General features: G+C 40.9%; 2 protein-coding genes across 5 annotated transcripts in view; both read left to right on the plus strand.

The window, feature by feature from the left end:
* The window catches only part of LOC143019552 (regulator of G-protein signaling 9-binding protein-like), a 50,425-nt gene extending 49,966 nt beyond the window's left edge, over positions 1 to 459 (plus strand). Inside the window, exon 7 of the mRNA XM_076175285.1 lies at positions 1 to 459. This exon is cut by the window's left edge and continues 65 nt beyond it. Within this exon, the coding sequence (XP_076031400.1) occupies positions 1 to 88 (88 nt within the window). The 3' untranslated portion in view covers positions 89 to 459.
* An 8,976-nt stretch (positions 460 to 9,435) lies between these two features.
* Positions 9,436 to 20,145, plus strand: part of LOC143019553 (TBC1 domain family member 1-like) — a 155,680-nt gene continuing 144,970 nt past the window's right edge. The window contains exon 1 of one of the 4 annotated variants that reach the window (XM_076175288.1): positions 9,436 to 9,775. The gene's annotated coding sequence lies outside the window, so the exon portion shown is untranslated. The remainder of the gene's footprint in view (positions 9,776 to 20,145) is intronic. The other 3 variants (XR_012965824.1, XM_076175287.1, XM_076175286.1) reach the window with 3 other exon arrangements.

The following is a 20,145-nucleotide window of genomic DNA, read 5'->3' on the forward strand; positions in this document are numbered from 1 at the left end:
GCAGTGCCTGGGTTGGGTGCTGGCGTCCCTTGGCACCACTCTCCTAGTGGCCACTGTATTTGGCATCTTCATCATGGTCTTCAGCTAGCACGAAGCTCGCCTATCAGTCACCCCATCGTTGCTCCCTCCTACAGTGGATAATGGACACGTCTTGAGCCAAGCCCAACTCCCTTTCCTTCCCCCTCCTTTGCCACCGCTCCCTCCCTCACCTTCCCCGCTATCCCCCAGTCCCCCCATATTGTAAAGCTACCCTATTAATGCCGCCCACATCCATGTCCCAATATCATCCACGAAGATGGGGCCAAATACAAGTGCCCATATACAAGTATACTGTAGATATAAATGTACTTATCTATTTGCAATTAAATACAAATACAAACATGCGAACTTATGAATTATATAATACAAATACAAACACAAACATGAAGCTTCAAATACAAATAAAATACGAATACAGTTCATACCATATTTGCAAATATCGTGCCAGTTTCTTTTATCCTAATTATAGAAAGATAATTTTACTCCCAGTTATTTACCATAACATCCCTCAAGTAAAACTCTTGGATTTATCATATTAAAAAAATTAACATTGCAATATTTTGGGTCACACTAATATGGCCTTCACTTTCGCACTCAGGCAAGAAAACCAAAAGAAGAGAATCAAAATTATCTTGTTTGATCATTATTTATTATCAACAATTCACTAGCGCTTCTGTTCTTATGGAAAATGATGCGCCGTCGCCGTAGGTTATTTCATATTCAGTATTGGTTTGGCGAGTTGGTATTGGGCTCATGTGGGAACGTAGCTTTCTTTACTTACGGAAGCACCGGTGCATGATGTGAGAGTACTTATGTTCTGGAGGAGAGTCCTGTTTTTATAGAAAAGTACTGAGGGATGACAAAGTATTTTTGTTTAATCACCCACAATCTGGTGTAGCATGCTTGTTGATTGAGGAAGTATAAGAGAAAGTATTAGATTGTTATGAAGAATTGTGTGAGTAGGACATGAGGTATTGTATGGGAACACCACAGGGGCAAATAAGTGGGTCATCTTCTATCATGAGATGACCAAGTGTGAGGCAAGAGTGTCCTGCAATTAAACATAATGTTGTCTCAAAGCTTAGGTTACGTTGGTGTGAGGGAGCCCATGGATGTATATCAGGTTTAAGTGGTTTTAGGTAGTTTGTTAGATGTTACCAGCGGTTTGTTTTCCACATGTTTCGTATTGTAGGTCAAAACATAGGATAGTAGTCTGTTACAGGAAGCTGTGTGGAAGTGTCGTAGAGGGGTTGATGTCCCTTCTTGAACTACTCACTCGGCTCGTTCATTGCCGGAGGATGCCAACATGAGATGGTACCCAGCAAAAGGATACGGACTTGAAACGAGTGGAGACTTGGATGATCCATATATAATTTTTGTGTATTAGTGAGTGCTTTGAGGTGAAGTTAGAAAGTGCTTGTAGAGTGAAGGAACTTGTGAACAATGTATAGGGTGACGAGGATGCAAAAAAGTTCAACAGCAAAGATTAGGACAAAGTCGGGAAAAGGGATCCTAATTTTGTGTCTGTGGAGATACTGCTGTATAACCCATTCTATAGTCGCAGTGGGATCCGTAAGTACATATTCTAATAGCTGATGAATGGTCAAATACATGGAAGACTGTAGGACGTTTATTTATTTATTTATTTATTTATTTATTCATTTATTTATTTATTTATTTATGTATTTATTTATTTATTTATTTATCTATTTATTCATTATTTATATATCTATCTAACTATTTATTAGCATGGTTATGGCAAAGTAGGGACGTATTAAAGAAAACAATCAAATGGCTTGAATGGGTGTTACATCAGGAAGAAATTAATCAGTTATTTCCAGTGTGGATGGCAAGTATACTTTTTTCCCAATATGCATAGGCACAGTGTGGGCGTTTGTCATCTTCTTCGTGAGTTAAAGAGTCGTTTATAGTGCGGGAGATTGGGATGGTGAGAGTGTTCTTGATGGGGTAGATATATGTTAGTGATACCAAAGATCTTAGGCTGCTCAGGGGAGGATCTCCAGTTTCTGTATATAGGTTCTTCAGTGGGCTGATGCTAAAGGCACTTGTGAAGAGGCATCGGCCATGCGAACATATGGGGTCCAGTATTCAAAAGGCTATGGGCGAGGTGAGTGGGCTTGTATGAGGACCTGGTAAATGTTCTAAAGGGATCGTCTTTCGGTTTTTTCAACTTATGCTGAAGAGTAATCTTCGATCACAGGCTCAGTCCTTAAGATGTCAACGGTCAGTGGAACCTCGCACAAATCTCTCTCTCTCTCTCTCTCTCTCTCTCTCTCTCTCTCTCTCTCTCTCTCTCTCTCTCTCTCTCTCTCTCTCTCTCTCTCTCTCTCTCTCTCTCTCTCTCTCTCTCTCTCTCTCTGGGAAGAAACTTCATTATATCAATGTGGGACTGTTTCTATGTCACCGTCTCAAAGTGGGAGGGAGAGAGCAGTTGCCCGTTACCAACTCTTCATGTGTACTAAAACTGTGTATAGATTCTCTGAGGCCACGTGGACGGCATCACTAACCTCACATCACTGCACGCCAAGTGGACGGTGCGACCTAGCCACGCCTCACCGCCTCGTCCGCATCCTCTCTTGGGTGTCGCCGCTGCTTCCATCGCTGATTGACGTGACTCAGCCTAATATACTTGTACGCCGCGGGTGGGTCACCTACCGGCGGTATAAAAACAGGCCCCGGGCCGCATGTAAGTCGGTTCTAGTTCAGTCAATAAATGACTCATTGGTCAACTTTCTTGTCTTCGTAGCCCTGAAGCCCGCTACAACTAGTGACCCGGAGTGAGAAAATGGACCCATCTTCCATTGCTGCTGCCCCCAACGCCTCGCTGCCCGCTGCCAACACCGTCCACGCCGTCTCCCTGAAGCTGCCACCCTAGTTTCAGCGGGTGGAGATCCAGTTCCACCTGCGGAGAATAAGCAGGCCCCAAATGAAGGTGGACTCCGTTTTCGACGCAATCCCGAGGACATGTTCCAGTATATTTCTCGATTGCTCGACAGACACGACGACGTCATCCAGTATGATCCAGTTTACGCCGTCGGCAGCCTCCAGAGCCGCAAAAACCCTCCAACTCTCCCAACAACCACCAAATGACATTAAACCAAGCGCAGCATATCTCGAGATGCTGTCCATCGCCCGCCTCCCACCCAAAGCCAACGGAACCAGCAGGAGCATCGACATACTCCGACAGATGTGGCTCCCGCGCCTCCCAGCGCCCGTCCGATCCGTTACCTCCACAACACCGAGGACATGACCATCGACGATATATCACAGAAGGTGCACCACCGTAGCGGAACATCTCCCGGATTGGCTGAGTGATATAGAACTAGTGCTGGTCCACGGTGGCGGGAGCAGGGCCGCCGTATCGCCCGATGTGCATCGGCCAGGCCGCGAACCGTGGGGGAGCATCTCCCGGCCGGTTGGGATAAGTGATGTAGAACGAATGCTAGTCCACGATGGTGGGACTAGCCGGCCGTATCGCTCGATGTGCGTCGCCCCGGCCGAGGATCGTGGTGGAGCATCTCCCGGATGTGCTAAGTGATGTAGACCGAGTGCTGGTCCACGTTGTAGGGACGGGCCGGCCGTATCTCTATGAGCGTCACCTCAGCCACTGATCGTGGCGGAGAATTAGTGTGACGGAGCACTCCCTACTATGCTAAGTGATATGGACCAAGTGCTCGGTCAAAGTGGCGGGCACACCTCGAAAGTTGCCAGGAGGACGGTAACGTGGTGAAGGAGCAGAACGAAACTGACTCAACCCCCTCGTTCCGAAGTGAGCCGCGCTGGGCCAGAGTTTGTCACGTTTGACTAAGGTTGGGAAATAGAGGCCCTGTTAAGCCCAACTTCTCGGCGTGACGGAGGACTAGGTGAAGGCAAATTTGTTTCAGAAATGAGGTTGCCAAGGGAATCCTTGGACCCGACATCCACAACTCTGGGATCTCCCGTATACTATGGAGGGGGAAGGTATTCCCAGCCGAGAAGTCGGGTGCCGCTCACCTCATGTAGTTTCCAGGCATTAATGTAGAACGAGAAGTAGGAGGAGGAGGACGAGAAGGATGGTGTGTAAATAGGATGTCCATTTCCAAATGTCCTAAAAGGGAATTTATCTCTTTGATATTGTCTACACTTACTTTCAACCTAAATCAGATATGTTTGATAAGGAGTAAAAATATAAAAAGTTGTATAAGATATGCAAAATATACTTATCAAATATCACTGAACTGAAAGATGTGAATATTCAATTTTACTCCTGGTGGAACAATATAATGTATGCTGACTAAATGAACTTACTTCCCAAAACAAAAAGGAGTAGCCTACTTACCATAGATATCCATGATGGTAGTTTTTTTCACCCCTTACTTGCCATCTTCAAGAGTTTTTCTGTTGGCCAGAAATCTTTTGCACGTGGCTGGCCACTCTTCTGAGACGTTGTTACAGATTTGGAGCTCTGCCTTGACTAAATCCACTTACAGACGGTTTCTCTCGTTCCTCCAAACTGAGGTCATCATTGAAAAAATCGTTCTGTGCGAGCATTGCTGCATGGAATAGAGAAGATATAAGCGCTCATCTTCTTCATATTTGTGATATGGACTCATCTCTCAAGTTTGCTTTTCAGCTCAGACATTAACTTGAATACTGAAGTTATGCTGAATGTCTCGTCTTCTAATACTTCAATAGAGTCTGAGAACAATTTAAGAGTGTGACTGAGGAAGAATAAAACAGGTTATTTCCTTCATCTCCAAAACACTTTAGTAGTAGCTTGGGGCACTACTCTTCACCTAAGCTCTGGCAATAAATACTTAGGAATTTCCAGCACTTAAGTATCTATCAACAGCTGGCATAAGAGAAAGCCATCTAGTCACAACATGCCGGAACAGACTACAACTATCAGTCTCCACAAATTCACAGAATCCATTTAACTACGAGTATGTTGTTTTTTAACTACGGTGCTGAAATGGCCATACTCTTTAAGCACAATATGTTCAGTATCAATTTCCAGTTTAACTGTAACAATTCTTGTTGCATTGTGCAAAATGTTAGCCAGTTTGCAGCAATAATATTCCTATGAAAACCATTTTAATTCTTTATTGTTATGTTTTCCATAGTTTGCACTTGCATTGTCAGCAGTGTATGCAGATACTTTATTCAGATCCTGACCTGACGTCTCTAGTTTAGATAATAGCTGATTTGTTGTGGCCTCATCAAAATGAAAGTAGGAGGAGGAGGAGGAGGAGGAGGACTACGAAGAGGAGTAGTACTACGACGAAGAAAATGAAGGAAAGACAAGGACGAGGAGGAGGGGGGGAAAAGAAGTAGGACGAGGAGGAGGAGGGAGATGAGAAGGAAGAGGATGGGGATGAGGATAAGGAGAAGGAGGACAAGGAGGAAGAATAGGAGAAGGAGGAGAATGAGGACGAGGAGGAGGAGCAGGACGAGGAAGAAGAGGAAGAGAAGGAAAAGAAGGAGGAAGAGGAGGAGGGGGAGAGTACAACAAAGCGGAAAAAGAGGAAGAGAATGAGGGGGAGGAGGAGGAGGAGGAAAAGAAATAACAATAAATTTATTATATATTTTTTCTAGTCTTCCACTGACGGAGTACTCCTGACTACACTAAGTGATATAGACCGAGTGCTAGGTCACAGCGGCTTAGCGGGGTGGCTATATCGCTCGGTGTGGGTCGGCGCGGCCGAGGACCGTGTCGGAGCATTCCTGATTTTCCTAAATGATGTAGATCGAGTGCTCGGTCAGGATGGCGAGGGGGGGTGGGGGGTGAGCATATCACCCGGTGTGCGCCGGATCGACTGCGTACCTTGGTGAAGCATTCCTAACTATACTAAATCTTATAATCCGAATGCTCAGTCACAGTGGCTGGCACAGCTCAAAAGTTTCTGGGAAGACAGCAATATAGTGGAGTACTAACAACCATGCTAAGTGATATAGACCGAGTGCTCGGTTATAGTGGCGGGCACAACTCCAAAATTGATATGAGGATGGCAACGTGGTGGAGCACTGACGACGATGCTAAGTGTCACGACCCACCTATGGGCCAGGCTAGTCGCGATACGGAAAAAAAAAAAAAAAAAACTGCGCAGTTTAGACGAGTGTCAGAGTTCAGGCCGTATAATTAAACTCTTCGTTTAAATTGAATATCATTACACGAATAAAAATAGAATATACAACATTTCTAGACATAGAATGTGAAAGCATATCAATATAGGTTACATGAATTTATTTGCTAATTATTTACCAAGTAGAGTAGCTGGGTGTACTCTTGTAAGTAGCACGTAAGAACAGGTGGGCGAAACGAAGTTTTGATTATGGTGTAGACTAGTCTTGATTCTGGTTGCTAAAGTCGTACCAACGGTCTCAGGAACAAGTAGGTAGTTTGAGGTGAGACTGATATACGATAACTTCTGGTAGGGGAAGCTTCTGCTAGTACTTCTGGTAGGTGAAGCTTCTGGTAGTCGGGAACACATAAATTATTGGTTGATGTTTCGTAGTTGGGAAATAACAGAGAGAGAGAGCGCCAAGTCGCACGTAGTCCAGTACCAGTCTGGAGATGTCCAAAACAATACGGAAAAACACGAAGGCTTGGCACTTCGCGTGAAGATGGGCAGTCGTTGTAGTCCAAAGGACTTGTTTAGTGGAGTTGTCGTAATTGATGAATGTATGATAATTTCTATGTAGATTCAGATGGGCCCTGGGTGTCTACTTCTTTTCTTGTCTTTTCTGTTCTTTTCGCGTTCTGGTTCTCCCTGCTTCTCTTCTCTATATATCTCTGTGTCTCTGTCGGGTCCCTTATATATACGGGAATGGGAACTGACATTTCTCTGGTGACAAAATTGATGCAAAGTGGTAGTTTCAACATCTTCAACCAATTTGAAAGCAGAATGAGCTTTCCCGCCAAATTATGTTACGTTTCTGAGCTTGGTGTCATCTGACAATACGTAATGAGGCACGCCCCCAAACAGACGGGTACTGCGCAATACTTAACATTCTAAGAAACGCGCACACACACACACACACACACACACACACACACACACACACACACACGCACGCACGCACACGCACACACGCACGCACGCACACACACACACACACACACACACACACACACACACACACACACACACACACACACACACACACTGGCTGTCTCGACAGAGACTGCAGCAGATCCGAGGTGAATACACACACACACACACACACACACAGGAAACCTACTAAAATGGATAGAGGACTTTCTGACTGGTAGAAAGATGAGAGTAGTGCTCAGAGAAAAATATTCAGACTGGAAAGAGGTGATCAGTGGAGTACCGCAAGGATCTGTGCTGGCACCAATAATGTTTGCTATCTATATGAATGACATGGATGAGGACGTGAACTGCTACATGAGCTTCTTTGCCGATGACGCCAAACTGCTAAGGAAAATAGAAACTGATGAGGACTGTGAAGCACTGCAAGAAGACCTAAATAGGGTATGGAACTGGAGTCAGAAATGGGAAGTGGACTTTAATACTAAGAAGTGTAGCATAATGGAGTTTGGAAAAAGCAAAAACAGAATATCAGGAAAATATACAATTGGAACCAAAGAAGTAAAGAAAGTAGGATCCGAAAAAGATTTGGGAGTAATTATCACGAACGACTTGTCCTATGATATACAGATTAACAAAATTGTCGGGGAGACTTACAACTTGCTAAGATCAATAAAAGTGGCGTTTACATACTTGGACGAAGACATGATGAAAAAAATATTGGTTACATTGATAAGGCCTAGATTAGAGTATGCAGCGACATTGTGGTCCCCCAGTACCAAAAAGAATATAAAGAAAATAGAAAGAATCCAAAGAGCAGCTACAAAAATGGCACCTGCACTTGCAAACCTATCATACGAAGAGAGATTGGCTAAACTGGAGTTACCGACACTGGAGCAAAGAAGAGAGAGAGGTGACCTGTTGACCATCTACAGAATCATGAAAGGCACAGAGGTACTCGATAGTGAGAACTTACTTAACTGGGACAAAAGAAACACAAGAGGACATGGAAAGAAAATAAAAAAACATAGCTATAGAAGAGAACTGAAGAAAAACAGTTTTCCTCATAGAGTTTTGGACACTTGGAACAAACTGGACAATGAGATAGTATGCGCAAAAACCATTCATGAGTTTAAAAACAAACTAGACACTGCAAGATACAAAGGCGGGACAACACGAGCATAGCTCCCCTTCCCGCAAAATACAACTAGGTAAATAGGTAAATACACACACACCTGCCGGCAACGTGGTGGAACACTTACGACTATGGTAAGTGATAGACTGAGTGCTCGTTCACAGTGGCGGGCACTACTCGAAAGTTGCTGCAAGGCCGGCAACGTGGTAGACCACGGATGACCATGCTAGGTGATATAGACCAAGTGCTCGTGTGGAAGGTTGCGATCCATACTTTAAGAAATGATGTGAGTAGCGGAGCAAGTAAAGGTTTAGTTCTACGGATTTACTCTTGTAATTCGCAGACAGTTGTCTTGTACAGAGCCAGTCGTGATCTGCATTAATTAGCAAGGCAATTGACCACGAAGGCTGAGATGGTTGCCACTTCATCAATTTTTTGTCGTGCAGTAATAATTATAATGTGACAGAAGTAGGTATTTACATGGTTGAGTGATACACTCAATATTAAACAAAAATATACACAATTATGACACATAGAAGGACATGGCATATTTTAGTAATACATGGCGAAAAAATAAAATATAAAGATAATTCCTTCTGTGGACGAGAGCTTCTCAACGGCCGTATCGTTAGCGGACCGGTTGTCCTAAGAGGTTAAAGTCAGGTCAGCCTAGTTCCATGTTAAGTGACCTCTGGTCGGGTTGTGGTTAGACCTGACTTCGGTCCGCCACCAGCTCTCCCCTCTTCCGTGAGTCACTGGGCTGGTATCTCGACCCCAGTGTCGCAAGACAGCACATCCACAGCAAGGCCGCTTAATAATAATAATAATGATAATAATAATGATAACAATAATAATAATAACAACAATAATAACAATAATAATAATAACAACAATAACATAATAATAATAATAATAACAATGATAATAACAATGATAATGATAATAATGATCAATGATAATGATAACAATAACAATAATAATAACCAACAACAACAACAACAACAGCAGCAACAACAACAACAACAATAATAATAATAATACAAATAACAGTATTATAAGAATATTATTATAAATAAAGATATTTTAAATAATAATAATCAGCTGTTTCCTAAGAACGAATTTCTAAGGGAACACATTACGATACGTTCAAATATTTTCACCCCTATTTTCTTTTCATAAATTGAGACACCAATTCATTTGCTCTAGGTATTAAGCATATAGTCTTTTTATCAGTGATATGTACGTTTATATACATGTACATTGTACGAATGCAAAATTTATGTACAGGGAAGGGATAGTATCAATATAATTACAGTAACAATATGTATAATGTATGTTTTTTCTATATTGTGAACATTCTATTATCAGTTGATTTTTTCTAAAATAACACACATGTATATATTTGTGTAAATATAAATATATATTACCCCACCATTGCTTAGCGACATCGCAAGGCAAAAGTTATACTAACAGTAGAGAAGTTATAAAGTAGAACTTGGTAAACTGTGTTTGCCATCATTTCGTTCAAAAAGATAAGGAAGAGGCTAAAGTATGTTGCAGTTTTTATTTTAGGTCAATACCATATGTTGTATAGTGGAGTGAATTTAGAATATGAATTGGAAAAGCATGGTTTAGGAGTGCCAAGGACATTCGTGTTTATTTACATTTGCAACACCTATAGCAGCATTACGATTATTATGTATGAAAATTGTTGTCTTCAGTTGTCGGACTTGTATCACCCTAATTGTGATGCAATTGGAGTATATAGTGTAATTTTCCATCATATTGGAAAAGAATATACTCTGTAGTCACAATAAGACTATTAAAACTGGTAGTCGTGTTTTCGCAGCCAAAACTTACTCGTATAACCTGAAATCTCCCTATTTTAATGATTCTTTTAAAGATTAAACAGTTATGATTGATTTAGTGTTATAAGATGAGACAACTTTTCTTTTCCCAGGTGGGAGGGTGTAACATTGCTCAGCTATTGATAAGATACAAATGGCTAAAATTTGAGAAACTAGCAAGTATCATAGTATGTACTATGGATGATTAACATAAAATTTACATTGCCCAATACCTCCAAACTTAACCTAACTTGACCATCCCGTAGAAAAAAATATATCCTTCAAGCGAAAAAAAAGGAAAATTCACTTTCATGTTACTGAATCAGAACCAGCAAATGAATCTAGTGTTCTTAAACTGGGTACCTCTTTGGTTTTTCAGTCTTGTATCTGTTGTAATTATTCTTTAATTCATAGACACTGACTCACGACATTCTCAGGGAGACATACAGGTATTATTATAGTTGTGCACATCTATGCAATATAGCAGAAAATTAAATATTGATTTTGTGAATTATAATACATGAATGTAATATGCAGTTTCCTTGGCGGGAATAAAAAAAACCATGCTACAAGCAAATCTACTAATGAACAAAGCCACTAGGTAGGGATGGGCACAAAATTTTCAGATTTTTTTTTAACCTGTAAAATGAGGTGAGGAGGAGAACAGGGGTGGAAAGGGAGTTGGGAGATAGGGTGGATGAAAGAGTATTGGGATGGTTTGGACACATGGAAAGAATGAGTGAAGAAAGACTAGTAAAAGAGGTGTGGAAGGAGTGAACATGAGGGGGCAACCTAGGATGAGATTGATGGATGGGGTAAAAGGGGATTTAGGGAAGAGGGGAATGTCTGTTGAGGAAGGACAGAAGAAAGGGATGAGTGGGGAATGGTTGTATATGGATGATGTGATGCATGAGGTGGAATGGGTGGGGGATAGGGGGTGAGGGAGTATGTGTGAGAAAAATTTGACGCAGCCCGATGGGATTTCTCCCAGTCTTTCACCTTTTCTGCATGAGAGGATGGAGAGGGGGTGGGGGGAGTCACTGATATAATGAAGTGGTCTTGCTGTGGATGTGCTATGTCTTGTGACACTGCTTCTGACCCAGGGCAGTGGACAAGATGCAGGGATGACCCGTCATCCATGAGGTGCCAAGATAAGAGGGTGGAGTGGGTGGGAGTTTCTTTGGTTTTTGGCTACCCCCCTTATAAGGGGGAGGGGAGCCTTTGGTGTTTATGTATGTTAAATTCTTTTTGCATATAAAAGACAATTTCATTAAAAAGATACTTATTAAATTTTTTAAATAGCGTGAAAAATAAGGGAGATACAATTTTTTTTATCCTGAATTTTTGGCTAGACTTTACCATAAAGTGTGAGAATTAAGGGTGGTAATTTGTAGAGATTTTGGTAAAGAAATACACATACATAAACTCTAAATCACTGGTCCAATTTTATTGGAATTTGGAATACTTGGGTTTTATGGATCAACAAATCACTCGAGCATGTCAAAAACAATGTGGGACATCTCCATCATACCATAGTTGCCTTTTCATAGCAATTATTAAGTTGTCAATTTAGAGATTATCATCAATAAAATCCAAACCACTGCCCCAATTGACATGCAACTTGGTATGTGAAGGTTTTATGGGTCAACAAATCACCTGAGCATGTCAAAAACAATGTAAGACTTTCCTTTTATACTATTCTTATTAACACCTTTCATGTTGCCATGGCAACTATTGTCAATTTAGAGATAATCACCCATAAAATCCAAATCGCTGCCCCAATTGACATGCAACTTGGCATGTGAAGGTTTTATGGGTCAAAATTCATACCATAACAATATAAGTGTTATTTGTCAACAACGCCCTCTACGTATTATGACTACTACAACTAATAGTATCTCCGACATATGTAAACAAACAAGATAAGTATCAGAGAATCTCGATATGTCAAGTAGGCATTTTTCTGCAGCAAATGCACAGCCGTGTCATCAACAATTTAAAAGTTGCTCAAATCCGGAAGAAAAGAGGCCAAAGAACACGATTATCACATTAAATATTTCATAAATTGGTTTCTAATCTTTAGATTTTCATTCGGAAAACTAATTTGCCATGGGTAATATAAAAAATTGTGTTTAAATCAGTGAAAATTAGTATGGTTTTGAAGAACTGGACATACACTTGCAGAACAGCAAGACAATTTGAAAATTTTGTGCATGCGCTGAATGCTTCAAGTATTCAAACTGAGGCACACCCATTTAAATGGACCGCAAAAGATGGCAGCGTAAACATTATATCTGTGATGGTGGCATTGCCTGTGGATTCACGTGTACCTACACTAGAATACAGTCCAGATGCCATGTTGTCGTCTGTCCAGTCCAGTCACTGTCAGTTAAACAATGGCTTTCACATTGTAGACTGGGTGCTCTCCAACTCCATGTGACGTTAGTAAGCATTATTACAAAGACAATAGGGTTTCCCTGGACTTTTAGGGAGAACACGGGGCTCTGCCATCATCTATTAATTGCCTGAGCTACAATAATTATCAGGCTGTCAGCATCCGTGACGACGACCCGGATGATCTTTAGAGTTTGAGGTACCGAATTACTAAGTATAGGTTAGGTTAGAATAGACGAATTTATCATCCTTTCATTTCTTCGACCTCAGTGTCTATAAAAACAAACATGGCATGTCATTCAACTGCTGCAACTTCATTCGTTGATAAATTGGTTTTAGCAACTTTTTTGTTATTGATTTCTATCAAGAAAATCACATATTACATTGATATATTATAATTTACAAAATTAATAATTTTCTATTGCTGTATTGCATAGGTGTACTTTTCTAAAAGTTTACTGACATCCATTGGTTTTGCATTGAAAAAGTTGTTCCTGTTTGTAGTCTTATATTGGGTCTTTGCAAGTTTTGGCTGTATTTACTTAATTGTAGTATACAGGAAAGGAGCAGGGTCCTGTCTACTATTCTCTATTTTTTTTTTTATCATACTTAGGTTAAGTTCATGTACAGTTCTAACTTAATCTATATCCTTGATTTCTAATTATCATATTTAGATATGAACTCATGCTTGAGATGCCATCTTTGTTTTGATAGATGCAGAGGTTGAAAGCATTAAAGTATGATAAATTCATACAATGTGGTGGGCCAACTTGGTCGAGTAGATGGACCAAGTTGGCGATGGGCTGAGTTGATCCTACACCAAACTCATGTATTGTTTGAACATAGGCTGTATAACTTCTTAACCTCTTCACTCCGGGGCACATCGCACATCTGGCAGCATTAGGTGCCCAACATGCGATGTTGCGTCATAATAATCGCATTATAAAAAATAAAGTCAATGCTCAATAGTTCGTTCTCTTTCACCCGTATATTTTGATAACCATAGAAAATATGATGAACCCAGTTTAGAGAGAATGGAGGTTATGTAGGTACGACTACAATAAATATAATCAAGATGCCGACGTCGGCATCATTGAGTACCCACTTGCTCCTCATGCCGCCTACGTAGGTGTCATCGTATGGAAGTGGTTAAGCTATTCCAAGTATACATCTATATGGAAAACTATTTCTTCGGTATGTCCTCTGGTCCGTGGCTGCATACCTACTTATGCTTAATGAAACATAAGTAGTGAAGGAATAAGAAGATACCTTCTTGTGATACCCCTCACAACCAGTAGATTCATTGCCCAAGCTTTTAATTCACACCCATACAGTACGTCTCTTGTACCTCGCTTTAAATGCAGTAATTGTAGGTACTGTTACTATATGATCTGGAAAACCATTCCATGGGCCAATGGCTGGATATCATTCGTTAATAAATTACCAAACTCTGTCACCAACTTCCTCAATCCCTCCTCCGATCCTGCCACAAGCGCAGTGTCGTCCGCAAACAACAGCTGGCTCACCTCCCACTTTTCTCCATTTTCTTTAACCATCTCCAATCCCTGAGCCACTACCCTTGCATTTACCTCTCGCACTACCCCATCCATGTATAAGTTGAACAGCCAGGGCAACATAACGCATCCTTGAGAAGTCCCACCTTTACCTCAAACCACTCACTCTCTCCATTTCTAATCCTGACACAAGCTCTACTACTCTCATAAAAACTCTTGACAGCTCCTAGAAGCTTTCCTCCTATCCCGTATATCTGCATAACCTCCCACAGTGCCTTTCTGTCTACCCTATCGTAAGCCTTTTCCAGATCCATAAAAGCCCAAAAAACATCCTTCCCCTTTCCTATAGCTTTCTCACATATCTGTCTTACCACAAAGATCTGATCTACACAACCTCTACCCATCCTAAATCCACACTGTTCCTCACCAATTACTCCCTTATACGGTACGTTCCTGAAAACCTTACCGCAAATTGAAATTACCGTATACCGAACCTATTATAACATGCAATGATAAGATATGTGTTCCAGCATGTCGAAAGTCACCCCTACAGACATGAAAATAGTCACATGAAAATGTAAAGTACTGCACAAAAAAAATAAACAGAAAATGTTTTTATTTACCTTTCAATCACCACGTACTCTATCAGATGATGTCCCTCCCAAGGCTAAGGGACAGTAGGGATCTCAGCAATTTGCTCTGCAGATGCGTTGCATTCTCCCCAGCTTTTTTTTATAGCCTCACGATTAACGCCGTCCAGACTGTCGACTGGGCTAGGCCCAAATTTCAACTTATGGCAGACGTACCTTCTCCTTGCTCTTTCCTCTTCAAAATATCTAATTGTACCTCCAATGTCAGACTACTTCTCTTTTGCTTTGCCTTTTCAACTCCAGCAGTCTCTGCAGAACGTTTTGTGGCCATTATGGGTGCGTCACTGTGCATTGTGATAATAATATCCACAAAAAATGCACTGTAAGGATTTAACTTGTGTTCAAAGGGAAACGCGGGAAGAGACTGATTGTTGTGGTGGCGCTACGGTATGGTGTAAACAAAACATGGGCGGATACCATATGTGTGAATTTTTCTTACTGTAAATAGAATTGAGGGTAGTACAGGTAAACGTCGACTTACGATGGCATTAGGTTTCGATAGAGCCATCGTAAGACGATCTCATCGTAAGTCGATCCCCACTCTGTTCCGTGGTCACTGTACCTAGCCTACCTGTATATTAACCACCAGAGATACTGAATATAGCCTATTAAACATGTACAGTAGTTTATTTAATCATTTTTATCCTTTTTACCATATTCAAACACTTTAATATGTATTTTCAGTACGGGACTTAAATCCCGCGGGCAGCAGCCAATGCCAGCCGTACGACGTGACGTAATAATACTCGCATCATAAAATATAGTCACTGCTTATATCGATCGTTCTCTCTTTCACCCGCGAATTTTGAAAACCACAGAGAATGGGATTTAGGGCACATTTGAGAGAATGTAAAAACACAGGGGCGACTACAATAAATATAATCAAGATGCCGATATGGCAGCGTCGCGAATCCACTTGCTCCTCATGACGCCTACGTGTGCGGCACCGTATGGAAGGGGTTAAATTATCATATCGTCGTCGTCGTCGTCGTCATCGTAAAGTCGAACAATCGTAAGTCGCGGCCATCGTAAGTCGACGTTTACCTGTAATTACCAAATACCATAACTGTGAATTTACCGGATAAAGAATTACCATATAAGGAGGACTCACTGTACCTCAAATTCTAAAGATCATCCAGGTCGTTGTCATCATTACGGATGCAGACAGCCTGATTATTATTGTACCTTGGGCAATTAACAGACGATGGCAGAACTCCGTGTTTTCTCATAAAGTCCAAGGAAGCCCTATTGTCTTTGTAACAGCACTTATGAACATCACCTGGAGTTGGAGAACACCTGGTCCACCACATGAAAGTCTGGTAGTGACTGGACTGGCATGGTGTCTGTACCATATCCTAGCAGCTTTGTTTGTTAGTAAATTTGCTTGTAGCAAGGTTTTTTTGTTTTTTTATTTCCACCAAGAAAATTGGGTGCTGCTTTAGTATGTGGACTACCTTTTTAAAACTGGTTTAGCATGTGGCCTACCCTATTTGAATGTGTCTTACCTCAGCAAAAATTTAAAACAAACAACAATACTTTAAAAATGTTTTCATTTAAACCTAACCTAACTGGACCATCACACTTCTTACATAAATGTTGTTCCTGTAGAACTCCCTTTTCTTGTAAAAATGATGTTGCACTTTCATCACCTGCAGCAATTGTTAAATATAATTCTCTCAGCAACATTTTTGAATGGGTAAGGTTAACTGAAAAGAAATATGAAAAATATAAGAAATTTAAACAAATGATTAGAATATAGCAACAAGTTTAAATTAGTAAGTTACACTTTAAAAAACAACATTAAAATGTAATGGTAAAATTTGAAAAACATACCTCTGTTGAACAGTGATGACAAAGGAGACACAGATTACAAGCTATATATACTGCAGAGCTGGGTGCATTCCTCAGTGTGTTGAATGGGTAGGCCACATACTGTACCAGAGAAAAAATGTCATAGGCCATACCCAAAAGGTAGGCCACATACTAAAGTGGCACCGAAAATTGCATATTACGTTCATGTATTATAATTTGAAAAATTAATATTTGATTTTCTAATGCTATATCACATAGGTGTGCACAACTAAAATAATACCTATCCTACCAGCTGTGACTTAATCAGACATAGTAAATTATCTGGTTTTCTCTTCAAGTGTTTACACCACAGACAGCCTTAAAGCCTACAAAAGCATGGATGCATACAATCAGTTTGTGTGCATTATATTTTCATTGTGATTAAAGGGGAACATCATGCAGTGAAATGTAAAGTAAAATTTCTAATATATTCACATTATATTGATGGTTGGATAGGAAACAGAGGCATTTGTAAGTAAATAATCTTTGGATCATTCACAGATGCAATAACTAGCTGTGCCAGTAGTGGCTATAAAAGGAAAACAAATTTGTAGAGTAATAATCTAAAGGTCCAGGTTAGTTCTATGGGCCCAAGCTTGTTTATACTTTGAACAAGGGGGCCAGTGTTTGAGGGTCATAAACCAACCTACCCCCTCCTGTCCCCCCCTCTCAGACCCACCTCACCCAATGAGTAAATGGCTTTGGATGACTGAGGCTCCACCATACCTCAAGTCTCCTCCCTACCCACCCCACCCCCCTCCCTACCCACCCCACCCCCCACCCTCCTCCCTACCCACCCCACCCCCCACCCTCCTCCCTACCCACCCCACCCCCCACCCTCCTCCCTACCCACCCCACCCCCCACCCTCCCCTTCCTCCCTCCCTCCCTCCCCTTCCTCCCGCCCCTTCCTCCCGCCCCTTCCTCCCTCTAACTACTTGATGGAAAATCCTTCCACATCATTCAGCTTGGTATGAAATGGAAGCTTAGAGTCTGGGGAACAAAAACTATTGAATACATTTGATCAAACTAATACCTCTGATTTTTTATTAATTTGTTTCTCTAATTAAAAAATGCTGCAAAATTCAGGTTTCATAAATATAAAAAAAAAAAAATGCAAATATCTATTATTTACTGTAGAAAATAAAGAGCATGATGTTTTCTTTCAAATAAAAAATGACAAAAATCCATTAAGAACAACTGAAGATATTACAACAGAAAGAACAAAGACATAAACTTTACAGGACAGGGGGTTTAAATTTTTGCTAACATTTTTTGCGACCATTTGTTTGATGGTTGCAATGTATAGCAAATCTCCAATTTCCTCTTCATTGCTAATGAGGTGTGAGGTGAGGGTAAGTGGTGTGGCATGGGTGGAGGTGTAAGGTGGGTGTGGCTAGTAGATGCTTACGGAGTGGTGGGTGCAGTTGTGCTGCTTTTCTCCTCTTTCTTTTTCCTTCTTGTTTCTATTTCAGGCACTCACAGGCCCTCTCTATATTCTGCCACTTCACTCTCTTGTTTCTTGTTAATTTTTCCATGATCACAGCAACAATACAGGGCGAGGAATCAAAATTGTTGCGTACAGTGAGAGCGCCAGGAGCGACATCACCTTTGATCTTTTCAAGAGTACTGGTGCCCTGTCCACTGTCTTTGTGGGGTATGCTGGTGTGAGGAGTTGCCAAATATCTCCATAAATACAATTCTGTAGAAAAAAGAAAGAAAATAGCTATAGAAATGTTGATGCTATTTCAATATACAGGATATTTTTTTATGCAATGGGGTTGCCAGAAGTTGCCAATATTTTATCTATTTTATGCTGTATAGAAAAATAGAAACGAAATACAGTTGTTTAACTTTGTATGAGTGTTACCACCATCATAGAGATTCTTTTGAAATGTTTACCTAAAATTCGCTCATGTACCAGAATTTTTTGAATAATCGCTAGCGATGCTCCCTTAATCTCCTGACATCATTGCCCCATCTATACAAAGCATACAAAGTGACAAGCATTGATTAAGTGGCTTTAGAGACTATATTTTTTACTCATTATATTTAGTATAGCAAACAAGTAAAATAAGCAAAAGATAATAGAGGATAAGTGTTATGGACATAGAACAGAAACTGTTGTTATGAAAATAAAGTACAGTGAAATGTTTGTAGTGACTAGATACACACGGCAGTGCAGAACAATCTTAAACAGTGCAGATATGTGCAGTGATTTTGGTCACAAGGATTATATATGAGCCATGCTATCTGCTATGACAACTGCTGTGGGTGGATCCAGTATTACTGTAGCAAACTTCCCACATACCAGTTAATGAACTTCTCCAAGCATAATAGAAAATTTACACGTGAAAAGTACTCTGCACTTGGCTATAAGTACATATACCAAGGGCTCTTTCTTCCTTACAAGGGAGGTAGCCAAAGTCAAAAGATCATAATTCCACCCCCACCCATTTCATCCCCACCCACTCCACTCCTATTCACCACCCCTCCCTCCCTCTTTTATTGGCTCCTGGATGATGGTTCATCTCCATATTTCACCCATTACCCTGGTTCAGAAGCAATGCAGCACATCCACTGCAAGGCTGCTTCATTTAATCAATGGTTCCCCCTCACCGTTCCCTCATGCAGAAAAAGAGAAAACTTGGAGAAATCTCTTCGGGCTTTGTCAAAATATTCACACATAACCACGCCCCAATCCCCCCCCTTTCCCCCATGCACTCCCTTCCATGCATCTGAGCATCATCCACATACAACCGTTCTCCACTCACCCCTATCTTCTACCTTCTCCCTCCCATCTTTCTCAGTGCCCCTATTACCCCATCCATCCATCTTCTCGGTCACCCCCTCCTGTTCACTCCATCCCCTCTGGCCTTCCACTCTTCTTTTACTAATCTTTCACCTCTCATTCTTTTCATGTGTCCAAAACATCCCAATACTCATTCATCAACCCTATCTCCCAACTCCTTACCCACCCCTGCTCTCCTCCTCACCTCCTCATTTCTCACTCTATCCAGCCTAGTAACCCATACCATACTTCTCAGGCATTTCATCTCAAACACATTTAAACTCTTCCTCTCTTATGCTCCATGTTTCTGCCCCATACAGTGCTGTTGGCACAATCACCCCTTCATACAATCTCCTCTTAGCATCCATTCCCAAATGCCCATTTCTCAATACACTTTTTAATCCCCCAAGGCATTTATATGTTTCTCTCAATCTACATTCTATCTCCAACTCTACTTTTCCCACATGTGCCCCCAAGCATCCAAAGCTATCCACTTCTTCCAGTCTTTCTCCCTTGATACTCCCAATTTGCTACCATCCTCTCCCCTTGTACATCTCATCACCTTACTTTGAATCTATTATACATAACCTAGATGAATTGATAATTGTATGGGTGAGGAGTATTAGATCATGTTTCTTTAATTCTTCAAAAAATCCTAATAAATCTGTAACTAGGACCCAGATGAATAAGCTAGTTATACTGAAACTAACAAGTTTAAAGTAAAAATGAATATGTCTTAATAACTTTTCAATAAGATCAACTTTAATCTTGATATGTGAATGAGAAATAGCCTCAACAAGGGCACTTAAAAGTGACACAAGCCATTTTGATAATTTGTAAGTACAAGACCTAATTGATGAGCCTAACTGGATTA

This window comes from Oratosquilla oratoria, chromosome 37, assembly GCF_046742065.1.
Source record: "Oratosquilla oratoria isolate Oo_2021 chromosome 37, ASM4674206v1, whole genome shotgun sequence".
NCBI lineage: Eukaryota > Metazoa > Arthropoda > Malacostraca > Stomatopoda > Squillidae > Oratosquilla > Oratosquilla oratoria.